Below are 12,257 nucleotides of genomic sequence, written 5' to 3' on the forward strand. Positions count from 1 at the left end.
AGTTCTGTCTTGTGGGGCTTCGGGGTTTCCTTTGTTTCCCTTTCTCTATAACAGTTGCGTACATTGGGGGGCGGGGGCGGGGGGGGCGGGGGGACGTGATCCCCACTGAGTGCGTTGGTTGACGCCTGTTCCTGAAATAGCACCAGAATCTGTCTGGGTCATTGCTTTGTTTCCAGGCTGTTCCAGGGCATGCCTTCACCATTCCAGACCCACCTGTGTGATGAGTGGGTCATCACAGGACCGGCCTTGGTGACAGCCTTGCTGCTTGTAAAGCTGGGGTACATGGGGCAAGGTGCTTACCCCTCTGAGTCTCCATTTCCTCATAAATAATGTGGTGTGTGGCATTCACTCCAGACAGTTACTATGTTACGGAAGGGAACCCACCAAATACAGTGGAAATGAGGTGTCACAAGGAGGGGTCCAGGGAGGGGATGGTTCTAAAGGGCATAGCGGGGATGAATATATGGCATCTGTAACTGACTGGAAGTCTTGTTGGTACTGTGTTGCCCACGGATGTGAAACAGATAGGATGCACATCCTCTAAACCAGCGGTCGCCAACCTTTCAGACCACCGGTTGGTGACCACTGCTCTAAACTTCCCACTGCACTGAAAGGCACTGTTGAAGGGATGTGTGCTTCCCGTGGGAATCTCTTCAGAAGCTGAAGTTGGAAAGACAGATTCTCTCTGTGTAATAAGCAAACATGGTGGGAGAGGAGATTTTGATCCCTTTACTGAGAGGTGGGGAACCACAGCTGCCGCTTCTGCGGCAAGCAGGCGTAGCTTAGATTTGAGCATCTTCTCTGTGTCTAATCCAGTGCCATGGAATGTGAAAAAGTCATGTGTAAAACCCCTCCTTCATGAGGAGTTTCCCTTCTGATTGGTGGCAGATGATAACACAAGATGATCTGTGATTAAAAACCCGAACTGTGTTGGAAGGAGAAGTTTCTATGGGACGCCAGAGAAAAAGAGATGCGTGCAGGCCAGTAGGGAGTCAGTGGTCCCCTGTGGGACTGAGTTGTGAATGTGGGCTTTGGACTTACGAAGGAAAAGATACGCTGTTGTTTTCAGGCAGGGTAAGTCGGGGGCTGGCACAGAATTGAGGAAAGAATACGAGGTGACTGGAGCAGAGGGAAGCAGATAGTGGAGGCAAAGGTAGACAGTTAAGGCTGGGGTGATTTTTGGAACATTTTGATTATCAGGTTTAGGAAGCAGGCTTTAATGAAACTTATTGGTCTATGGCAGCCGTGGGCAAACTACGGCCCGCGGGCCGAATCCAGCCTGTTTGAAATGAATAAAACTAAAAAAAAAAAAAAGACCGTACCCTTTTATGTAATGATGTTTGCTTTGAATTTATATTAGTTCACACAAACACTCCATCCATGCTTTTGTTCCGGCCCTCCAGTCCAGTTTAAGAACCCATTGTGGCCCTCGAGTCAAAAAGTTTGCCCACCCCTGGCTATGGTCTGTGGTCTGTGGAGTGTGTGTGTACACACACATACAACAGTCCGTGGACGGTGCTTGTGCCTGGAGCTGCCAGTGCTCTGTGCTTCCTGTGACCACTTCTGCTTACTTCCCTGATGACTATTAATGAGGAAGAGGGGACACATGGCCGTTACACAGCACATTGACACTGCAGCCTCGCTCCTTCCTGTTTCTGGCCGAGAGAGGGTGATGGAAGGAGCCAGCTCAGTTGAAGGCAGTGAATGGGCGCTAAGGGGAGACAAGGATATGAGAGCTATATTTTCTGTACAAAACCAGCCATATATTCAGCGAGCAACACATTTGAGCCAACAAGCAGTCAGATGAAGGAGTTGAACCTCAGTGGAACAGCAGCTGTGGCCTGGTGGCCCATGAAGGGTCTGGGGAGGGGAACTAACTCCCACTTCTGAAATCTGTGCAGGTTCTCCTAACCCACGTCATCAGCTCATCCTATTCTGATTCACAGTCTAGTGCAAAAGTTCAATAGTAAACAAATTCTCACATAATTTGTCCAGCTTCTGTGCCAAAGACGACAGAACACTACTTGGGGGATTCCCTTAAAAAAAGAGGCCATTTGAAATGGATGTGTGGAGGGGTGCCCTCCTGCTCACCCACCGACAGAGTGGCTGATGTAAGGAAAAGCCTGTGGCAGGCTGCAGACGCATTGCAGGCTCAGGAAAGCAGTAAGTACCCACAATTGGCACACAGAGACAATGGAGTGGGTGCCATGCGCTATATTACCTACTGTGGAAACTGAGCTCAGAAGGGTAAGCATCTTGCCCCAAGTAGCCCTTTTTAATCACCTTCCTGGCATCTGTCAGATGGATCAGTGACTCCCTCATGTGCTCTACAGAGCTGCAAGATGGGGGATATGGTAGGTTCCTTGGATCTTTGGGTAAATAGTTAGAACTGAACCTCTCAGTTGATTATTATTCCCTGGGAGGATGCAGATCATTCAACAAGAGTGAGGATAAGACTTAATTCTACTTAAAAAACAAACAGCTTTTTTGAGGTCTCATGATGTTCTATAAAATCCACCCATTTGAAATATGCAATTCAATGAATTCTAGTAAATTCACAGGTTTAGTAGCCATCACCACAGTCCAGCATTCAGCTCCCTTTAGAACTCAATCATCATTCCCACCCCAGCCCCAGGCAACCAATAACCTGCTCTACTGTCTCTGATAGGTTTGCCGATTCTGGACATTGCAAATAGATGAAAACCTAAAATATGCCTTTTCATATGGCTTTCATTTAGCATGATGATTTGGAAGCTCACGTGTTCCTATTTTGTTCCTTTTTATTGCTGAGTAATATTCAGTTGTATGGATATGCCATATTTATTTATCCATTCATTCATTAATTGGTGAATTGTTTCCAGTTTTGGGCTATTGTGAATAATGCTGCTATATTGACTGTCATAACAAAGGTTTACAAACTGAGTGGCTTTATTTATTCTTTAAATATATTGTTATTGATTTCAGAGAGGAAGGGAGAGGAAGAGATAGAATCAGCAGTGATGAGAGAGAATCATTGATTGGCGAGCCCGCAACTCAGGCATGTGCCCTGACACTGACCTGGAATTGAACCATGACTTCCCAGTTCATAGGTTGACACTCAACCTATTTATTTATTTTTTAATTTTTCAATTATCGTTTACTTTCCATATTGCCTTTTTATTAAATTTGTTGGGCTGACATTGGTTAATAGGATCATATATCTTTTAAGTGTAGATTTCTATGATACATGATCTGTATATTGCATTGTGTGCCCACCACCCAAAGTCAAATCACCTTCCGTCAACATATATTCGGCCCCCGTTACCCTTTTCTTCTCCACCACTCCCTTCCCTCTCGTAACCACCATACAGTTGTCTGTGTCTATGAGTTTCAGTTTTATATCTCACATATGAGTGAAATCATATGGTTCTGAGCTTTTTCTGACTGACTTATTTTCCTTAGCATAATATTCTCAAGTTCTATCCATGTTGTCACAAATGGCAGTATTTCATCTTTTCTTATTGCTGACTAATAGTCCATAGTATTTATATATGTATCCATATACATCTTTATCCAATCCTCTCTTGAAGGACACTTTGGTTATCTCCATGTCTTGACCATTGTGAATAATGTTGCAGTAAACATAGGGATGCATATATCTTGGTGAATAAATGTTTCTGAATTTTTTGGGTAGATACCCAGAAGAGGGATCGCTGGTGGTCGCATAGTAACTCTATTCTGAATTTTTTGAGGAACCACCATACTATTTTCCATAGTAGCTGTACCAGTTTACACTCCCACCAGAAGTGAATGAGGGTTCCTTTCCTCCACAACCTCTTCAACACTTGTTATTACCTCTCTTGTTGCCATCTAACAGGTGTGAGGGGTAGTTTTGATTTGCATTTTCCTGCTAGCTAGTGAAGTTGAACATCTTCTCATACATCTGTTGGCTGTTTGTATGTCTGCTCAGGTCCTCTGTCCATTTTTTATTGTATTGTTTGTTTGATGTTGAGTTGTGTGAGTTTTTTATATATTTTGGATATTAACTACTCGTTGGAACTATTATTTGCAAATATCACCTCCCATTCGGTTGATTGCTTTTTTATTTTGTTGTCAGTTTCTTTTGCTGTGCAGAAGCTTTTTAGTTTGATATAGTTCCATTCATTTATTTTTGCCTTTACTTCCCTTGCCTTTGGGGTCAAACTCATAAAATGTTCTCTATGACCAACATTCCTAAGTTTAGTACCTATGTTTTCTTTTTATGTGATTTATCGTTTCAGATCTTATGTTTAGGTCTTTGATCCATTTCGAGTTAATTTTTGTGCATGTGGCCAAACTGTAATCTAGTTTCATTCTTTTGCATGTAGCTTTCTGATTTTCCCAGCACCATTTATTGAAGAGGCTTTCTTTACTCCATTGTGTGTTTTTAGTCCCTTTGTGAAAAATTACTTGCCCATATACCTGTGGTTTTATTTCAGGGCTCTCAGTTATGCTCCATTGGTCTATGTGCCTGTTTTTCTGCCAGTACCATGTGGATTTGATTATCTTAGCTCTGTAGAATAATTTGAAGTTAGGTAGTGTGATGCCTCTGGCTTTGTTTGTTTTTTCTCAGGATTGCTTTGGCTATTCAGGGTCTTTTGTGATTCCATACAAATTTGGTGATTTTTGTCCTATTTTTTTCAAAAATAACATTGAGAAATTTTTATGGGGATTGCATTAAGTCTGTATATTGCTTTGGGTAATATGGTCATTTTAACTATGTTGATCCATTCCATGGACACAGAATATCTTTCCATTTCACTGTGCCTTTTCAATCTCTTTTAATAATGCTTTGTAGTTTTCAGTATATAGGTCCTTCACTTCCTTTGTTGAGTTTATTTCTAGGTATTTTATTCTTTTGATTGCAATTGCAAAATGAATGTTTTTCATTTCATCTTCTGAAGTTCATTATTAGCATATAGGAAAACAGTGGATTTTTGTACATTGGTTTTGTATCTTCCAACTTTACTTGTATTTGTTTAGTGTTTCTAATACAATAAAGAGCTGGTTCTTTGAAAAGATGAATAAAATTGACAAACTCCTGGATAGATTCACTAAGGAAAAAAAGAGAAAAGACTCATGAAAACAAAATAAAAAATGAAAGTGAAGTTACCACAGACATCACAGATGTATATACAAAAGATCATACTAGAATATAATGAGAAACTATATGCCACCAAATTCAATAACCTAGAAGAAATAGGTAAGGTCCTAGAAATATATAACCTTTCTAGACTGAAGAATTGGAAAATCTCAGTATACAAATAAACAATGAGGAAGTTGAAACAGCCATCAACACCTCACCCCCCAAAAAAGGCCCAGGCCCAGGCCCAGATGGCTTCACCTGTGAATTCTACGAAACATTCAAAGAAGATTTGAGACCTATCCTCAAACTCTTCTAAAAAATTGAAGAAGAGGCAATACCTCCTAACACATTTTATGAGGCCAACATAACCCTTATATCAAAAACCTGGCAGGAATAGCACAAAAAAAGAAAACTACAGACCAGCATCTCTGATGAATACAGATGCAAAAATCCTAAGCAGAATACTAGCAAATGGAATACAACAGTACATCCAAAAAATAATACATCATGATCAAATAGGTTTCTTTCCTGGGGCACAAGGATGGTTCAACATATGCAAATCAATCAATGTAATACACCACATTAACAATGGATAAAAATCATGTGATCTTATCAATAGATTCAGAAAAAGTATTTGGTAAGTTGCAACATCCATTTATTATTAAAACAATAAAATGGGTGTAGAAGGAAAGTACCTCAGCATAATAAAGGCTATATATGGTAAACTCTCAGCCAATATCATATTCGATGAAAAATTGAAAGCTTCTCCTCTAAAATCAGAAACAAGACAAGGATGTCAGCTCTCAGCACTCTTACTCAACATACTGGTAGTGCTGGAAGTCCTTAGAGCAATCAGGCAAGAGAAAGAAAGAAAAGGCATCCAAACTGGGAAGGAAGAAAAAGTGTCACTTACATAGAAAACCCTAACGACTCCATTCATATAACTCTGTGTTGGTTTCAGAGACCAAAGTCTGAAAGCAAGGAGCTGGCAGGCTGTGCTTCTTCTACAGGTTCCTTCCTGTCTCTCCCAGCTTCTGGTGGTTGTGGCCGTCCTCTGTTGAGGTCCATTCCTTCCACCTCTGCCTCCATCTTCAGTGGCCTTCTTTCTCTTCACCAGCATGTTATTGCAGCCAGGGCCCACCCTGACAATCTAGAAAAAGCTCCTCGCAAGATCCTTAACTGGTTCAATTGTTTTGCCACATCAGTAACATCCACAGGTTGCAGAAATTTGATGGGATATCTCTGAGGGGCTATTTTTCTTCCCACCACAGCAGCTATGAATATTCACACCAAGTTTCTGTGTAGGCATGCTTTCGTTTCTCTTTGTAGATAACTGGGAGAGGAATTACTGGGTTGTGCTGCAAACTTATGTTTAACTTTTTAAGAAACTGCCAAACAGTTTCCTGAACATACATTTCTACCAGCAATGCATGAGGGTTTCAGTGTCTTCTCATTCTTGCCAATTACCAGCCTTTAAAACTTATAGCCATTCTAGTGAAGCCCATGGTGGTTTTGATTTGCATTTCCCTGAAGACTGATGCTGTTGAGCATCGTTTGATGTGCTCATTAGCCATCATATATGATTCTTGCTCAGACGTCCCTTTAGAGCTTTACCATCTGAAAGATTGGGTTGTCGTTTTCCTTCTGAGTTATAAGAGTTAGTGGACTGTTTTCACAGTCTGTCCCAGTCATTGCCAGCCCTAAGGACTGTGGTGACTGAGGTCACCTTGATGAGGAGGTGCTGGGACAACCCAGTTCCCCGGGGTGCCTAGAACTGGGGCAAGCTGGCCACCCCCGCATTGCACCCTGTGTCAGTCTGTTATTGGAGGGTATATGGGACTCACAAGTAGTCCTTGGGCCACCAATCACTGTCATGGAAGCTGGGTGATGGATCTCCCCATGCCCTAGAGATCACAGCTCAGTGGTGATCTCTGGTCATTAGACCATAGGCTGGCTGTGGTCTAATGAACAAGGGGACTGACCAGCGAAACACCACAATGTATTCTCATTTTAGCCTGTTTTTTTCTTTCATAACTCTTATAATTTTAATTAAGAAGTATTTCTGTAATAATATATGTAATTTCTTTCTTCCCCTAGAAGACTAAAAATCTCTATCCCAGGGACCATGTCTGTGTGTTCTGTCACCCAGCCCGTGGTCTCTCACCCAATACATGGTACACACAAGGCACCCAACCAGTATTGGGTGGAGGGATCTCCATAAAACACAGTAATGGGGGTCCAGGAGGGTGTTCTCTGCTTCTCGGTGGGTGATTCACCTGAAATCATTAAGTAGAGGGTCATTGTCGCTAAGTGGTTCACTGACCACAGAATGTGCTACTGTGACCTGCGTTTTAACAGCCACTGATGCCGTTTCCCCTTTTGTTTCCCATTCCAGCGATCTACAACTACAATGCCTCTCAAGAGGTGGAGCTGTCCCTGCAGATCGGAGACTCGGTTCACATCCTGGAGATGTATGAGGGTGAGTCTGGTGGCCTCCTGCCAGGCAGGGCGAGAGGCAGGAACAGTGGAAGTTACTTATTAATAAGGCACTTAGAGCAAACTTCAACACGCTCCACTTTCTGGAGGGGTGAAAATCCAGGAAGTCCTCAGGTTATATGATTTCATACTGAGGGCGATTTCGAAACAGCCAGCTGAATACAAGAGTACGAACACGCCCAGTTACCAGAATCCAAGTATGTGAATCCAAGTATGTGAATATGTTGGGCTCAACCACTGGTTGCAGAAGGACCTGACACAGTGCTGGCTTGGAAGAGACACGTGGGACCCTGGGCTGGTGGGGGCTCCCAGGAGGCACTGCTGATTAAGTGCCTCTTTTTTTGTTGTTAATCCTTACTGGAGGATAATTTTTCCATTGATCTTAAAATCTTTTTTAAAAATATATTTTATTGATTTTTTACAGAGAGGGATAGAGTTAGAAACATCTGTGAAAGAGAAACATCGATCAGCTGCCTCCTGCACACCTCCTACTGGGGATGTGCCCACAACCAAGGTACATGCCCTTGACCGGAATCAAACCTGGGACCTTTCAGTCCGCAGGCCAATGCTCTATCCACTGAGCCAAACTGGTTAGGGCTCCATTGATTTTAGAGAGAGTGGAAGGAAGGGGAGAGGGGCAGAGAGGAGAGAGAGAGGGAGAGAGAAACATCAGTGTGAGAGAGCCACATCAGTTGGTTGCCTCCCACACGCACCCCAACTGGGATGGGAACCTGTAACCCAGGTACATGCCCTTGATCGGAATCAAACCCACTAACCGCTGAGCCATGCCAGCCAGCCAGGGCTAAGTGCTCTTTCTACTCAGCACCAAATGTTGCCAGACTGGGGGAGAAATGAGGGAGGCTTACTGGGGTTGCTGAGATTCTTGCAGAGAATTAGGTCAGGACTGCAGCTGGTCCAGAAAGCCCTCTACTATTTGTCCCGCAACTAGGTCGGGCTAGGGCGGCGGTTCCATTTAGCCTGTCAGTGGGCGGCAGGACAGGACTCATGACTTCCGGGTTGTCTAAAAAGTACAGATCACGTCTGCACCTCCCCACCCCAACTTCTAGCTCCAACTCAAGCTCTCATACCCAGCAGGGCTCCTGTATCCACATGTCTACCCCAACCCACAGGGCACAATGCACATGTATCCAGGCCACTGAAGTTGAGGATCTGAGCAGAGAACCACATTTAGGGCCCATTTATTCTCTGAAGATTGGGGCAGGAACGGGGTGGGAAACCAGATTTTGACACATAGGGCGAGCCTTGTTAGAGCAGGCACTCTGGATTTGCAGGGCCCGGCTCCCCATGTAAGTGCTTGTGAGGGTCGAATGGCAGAAGTGCTCACCTAGAATCCAGGTGTACCTTCTGAGGACAGGACAGAAAGATGCAGGGTGGGGATGAGATGGGAAGCAGGGTTTGGCCGTAAAAGCTGTCATCTGCCTGACTGCACAGAAGACTCTGCTGTGACTGCTGCCTCCCTTTAGTTTTAGCAGAGGGCGGGGTTTTGCATTGTCCTCTCCTTCACACAACCCCAGGTGCCCCGCAGCTCCCAGGGCAGGAGACGAAAGGAGGCTGCGTGGACTTTTCCCGCTCCATCCTCTTTTCCTGTCAGCCTCACCATCTCAGGTCCAGCCAAGCATCCATTCCACGGCGTCTCTAAGTCACCCAGACACTCAGCACAACCTACTTACCTTCTTGGGACGCCTTTGCATAGTGAAACCACAGTCCTCTCAACCTTACTGGGTCACATAGCTCACTCTCAGGGGCCAGATGAAACCGTTCTATCTGGTTTCTAGGAACACACATTTTTCCATTGTACAGGTAAAAGGCACATGTTTAGCTTCTGCAACTCTTCCTGTGGGCTTGAAAAGAATGTATCTTTTAAGATCACTGGGTGCAAAGTTCTATAGGTTCTGATTTCTTTGTCTTTTTTTTTTTTTTCAGACAATTAGGTTCTGATTTCTTTGTCTTTTTTTTTTTTTTTTTCTTCAAATTTGCTATATGCTAACTTTTTTGTGTTGTTTCTGTTACTGGGAGAAATGTGTTAAATCCTCCACCATGATTGCAGTTTGTGTCAGTTTACAGTGCTGCCAGTCTTTTGCTTTATATAGTTTCAGACTTGTTTTTAAGTGCATACAATTTTAGCATTGCAACATGAAACAATCCCAACTTTTAATTTCTGTTTGTTAAACCTGTTTTTATTATCTTTGTCTGTAGTAATCTTTTTTCTTTAGTCTATTTTGTCTGAAATTATAGCCAACTCATTGGCAGTCTCCAGATTTTGTCCTCCTGGCTCCACAAAGCTGTCAGAGATGCTGCTTGTGACACAGGAACCTTTTCTTAATTCAGCAGATGCTCCATGATAAACGCAGCCCCACATCCTGGCCTCATCTTTCTGAGTCGGTCTTTCCCAGATCTTGACCTGGTAACTGTTAGCTTTGCCGTGTTAGCTCTTTAGTGTGTGTGTGTGGTATAGTCCAGCTTTTCTAATTGTCCTGCCGAGTGTGGGAAGAAAGATGGAGCGTTGATCTGAAATAAAGCAGATGATGTCTGTTAAATACACTTTCAAAATTCTCTTTTCATTTTTATATGACCCCAACGTATTTTCTGAAATAGCTAATGGAAGCACTTTGTCCTCATAAGATTCATATTCATGGTAATTTTAAGTGTACATATTATTTATACGTTACCAAGTAGCCTCCCAATTGACCGATGAACACTGCTGAAGGTAGCAGTCTTATAGACAAGCTAAGGTGGTCACTGAGCTTGGTTAACTTTCAGTATAAACACACACAGACACACACACACGTCGATTTCACATCATTCCGGAGCTTGAGTTCCGAAGCCACAGTGCTCCTCGCACTTGCAGGTCACACCGCAGCGCGCTTGCAGGAGGCGCTGGCCCGCTGAGAGACAGTCATACTTTATCAACGCTGCATCTGTAGTGTGATGATCCAGGTGCTGTCTGCTGGCAGCAGGAAACTGATTTTTCTTGTTAACTGTTGCCATAAAATACTGGGCGTGCCCAAAAGAGGACATCAGCACCTGTTCTGTAAAAGTGGACACGTGTCAAGGTGTGAATGGGCAGATTTAGAACATGAGCTTACTGAGTTCATTCATCACCCAATAGCATGTCAGCTTTATAGAGGTTATTATTTTGGATTAATTTTAAAAATAGTATTTATGTCATTGGATTAATAGTGCCCACCTTGCCAGATGCAGTGATAGGTTCTTACATCTGCTAAGTACTTTGAGTTCTTGGCTGGATTCTCAAATTCCTTTATTATTTCAGGCAGTTCAGGACTGAGTGAGGACAGGAGTGCTCTGCAAACATTAAACACGATGGAAATGCTGAGTAATAACTTGTTCTCTCCCTCCTCCCCCATCTCCTCTTCCCTTTTAAAAAAATAAACAAAATGGAAACGCCCACGGGGCTGCCAGATGGAATTTAAGGGTGGGTAGTGCTGGCACCGGCTAGAGGCCTTGGGGCTTGTGCCTTCAGCTTCCTGTCAGGTCTGCCTCCTGGGGCTCCCCCTCACCCCACGCTCTGAGATATTTGCATCCCAGACCCGTGTGTGCTATTTTGGTGTGGACATGAGTCCACCCTCTGGAACCCAGACATGAAACATTCTTTTCTGCCCACAACCCACAACAGAATACCACTCGGACTCTCCTGCTGCTGCTTCCTGCCTGTGGTTGGGTGGATAATTATGAAAGTGATTGGTCCTTGAAGGCAAGGCCTGCTTCCCCTTCCTCTGCAGGTCCCGGGCCAGCACGGTTCCTGGCACGCAGTAGGTGCTCAGCAAAAGTCTGCTGAATGAGCAAAAGTCAAATCGGGGCGCAAGGCAAGCTAGTGTGGAGGGCAAAGGGGGCTGGGTCACGTCCACAGAATGTAACCCGGATGTTACAGGCCAGGACTGCTTTTCTCCTCCCAAGAGGGAAGTACAGGGGCTCCAGCATTCCCCTGTCCTCTGCAAACTGCAGAAGAATTTGGTTATTGCATGAGCTTTTGTCTTTTGAATTGAGAGGAATTTCAAACATACAGTTTACCAGTTTAAAGTAAATCATTTAATAGTTATTTACAAAGTGCACCATTCACAGAGTTGGGTAACCATTATCACTCTCTACTCTGAGAACATTTTTATTACCCCACAAAGAAGCCCTGTACCCCGCAGCTCCAGGCAGCCACCAACCTAATTTGTCTCCGTAGAGTTGCCTATTCTAGACATTTCATGTAAATGAAATCATATATAATATGTGGTCCCTTGTGACCGACTTCTACATAGCATACTAGTTTTGAGTTCATCCATGCTGTAGCCTGTCAGTACTTTGTACCTTTTTGTTGCTGATGAATATTCATTGTACCCATGTACCACATTGTTTATCCATTCACAGTTGAACACTCAGGTTGTTTCCACTTTTTAGCTGTTATGAATAACGCTGCCACAGATGCTTGCAGGCACATTTCTGTGTGAATCTGCATTTTCATTTCTCTTGGGTATGTGCTTAGGAGTGGAATTGCGGGGTCATATGGTAACCCTGTGTTTGACCTTTTGCAGAATTGCCAGAAGGATTGGGTTTTGGCTTCAAAACAGGAGACCACAGCCCAAATGAGAGAGCCATCATTCATCCCTTATCATTTGTTTCTCTCTGTGAC

General features: G+C 43.6%; 1 protein-coding gene across 1 annotated transcript in view; it reads left to right on the forward strand.

Moving 5' to 3' along the window:
* DOCK5 (dedicator of cytokinesis 5) overlaps positions 1 to 12,257 on the forward strand; it is a 206,434-nt gene that overhangs the window by 52,504 nt on the left and 141,673 nt on the right. The window contains exon 2 of the mRNA XM_036314683.1: positions 7,500 to 7,583. Within this exon, the coding sequence (XP_036170576.1) occupies positions 7,500 to 7,583 (84 nt within the window). The remainder of the gene's footprint in view (positions 1 to 7,499; positions 7,584 to 12,257) is intronic.

Source organism: Myotis myotis, unplaced genomic scaffold, assembly GCF_014108235.1.
Source record: "Myotis myotis isolate mMyoMyo1 unplaced genomic scaffold, mMyoMyo1.p scaffold_m19_p_6, whole genome shotgun sequence".
Lineage (NCBI taxonomy): Eukaryota > Metazoa > Chordata > Mammalia > Chiroptera > Vespertilionidae > Myotis > Myotis myotis.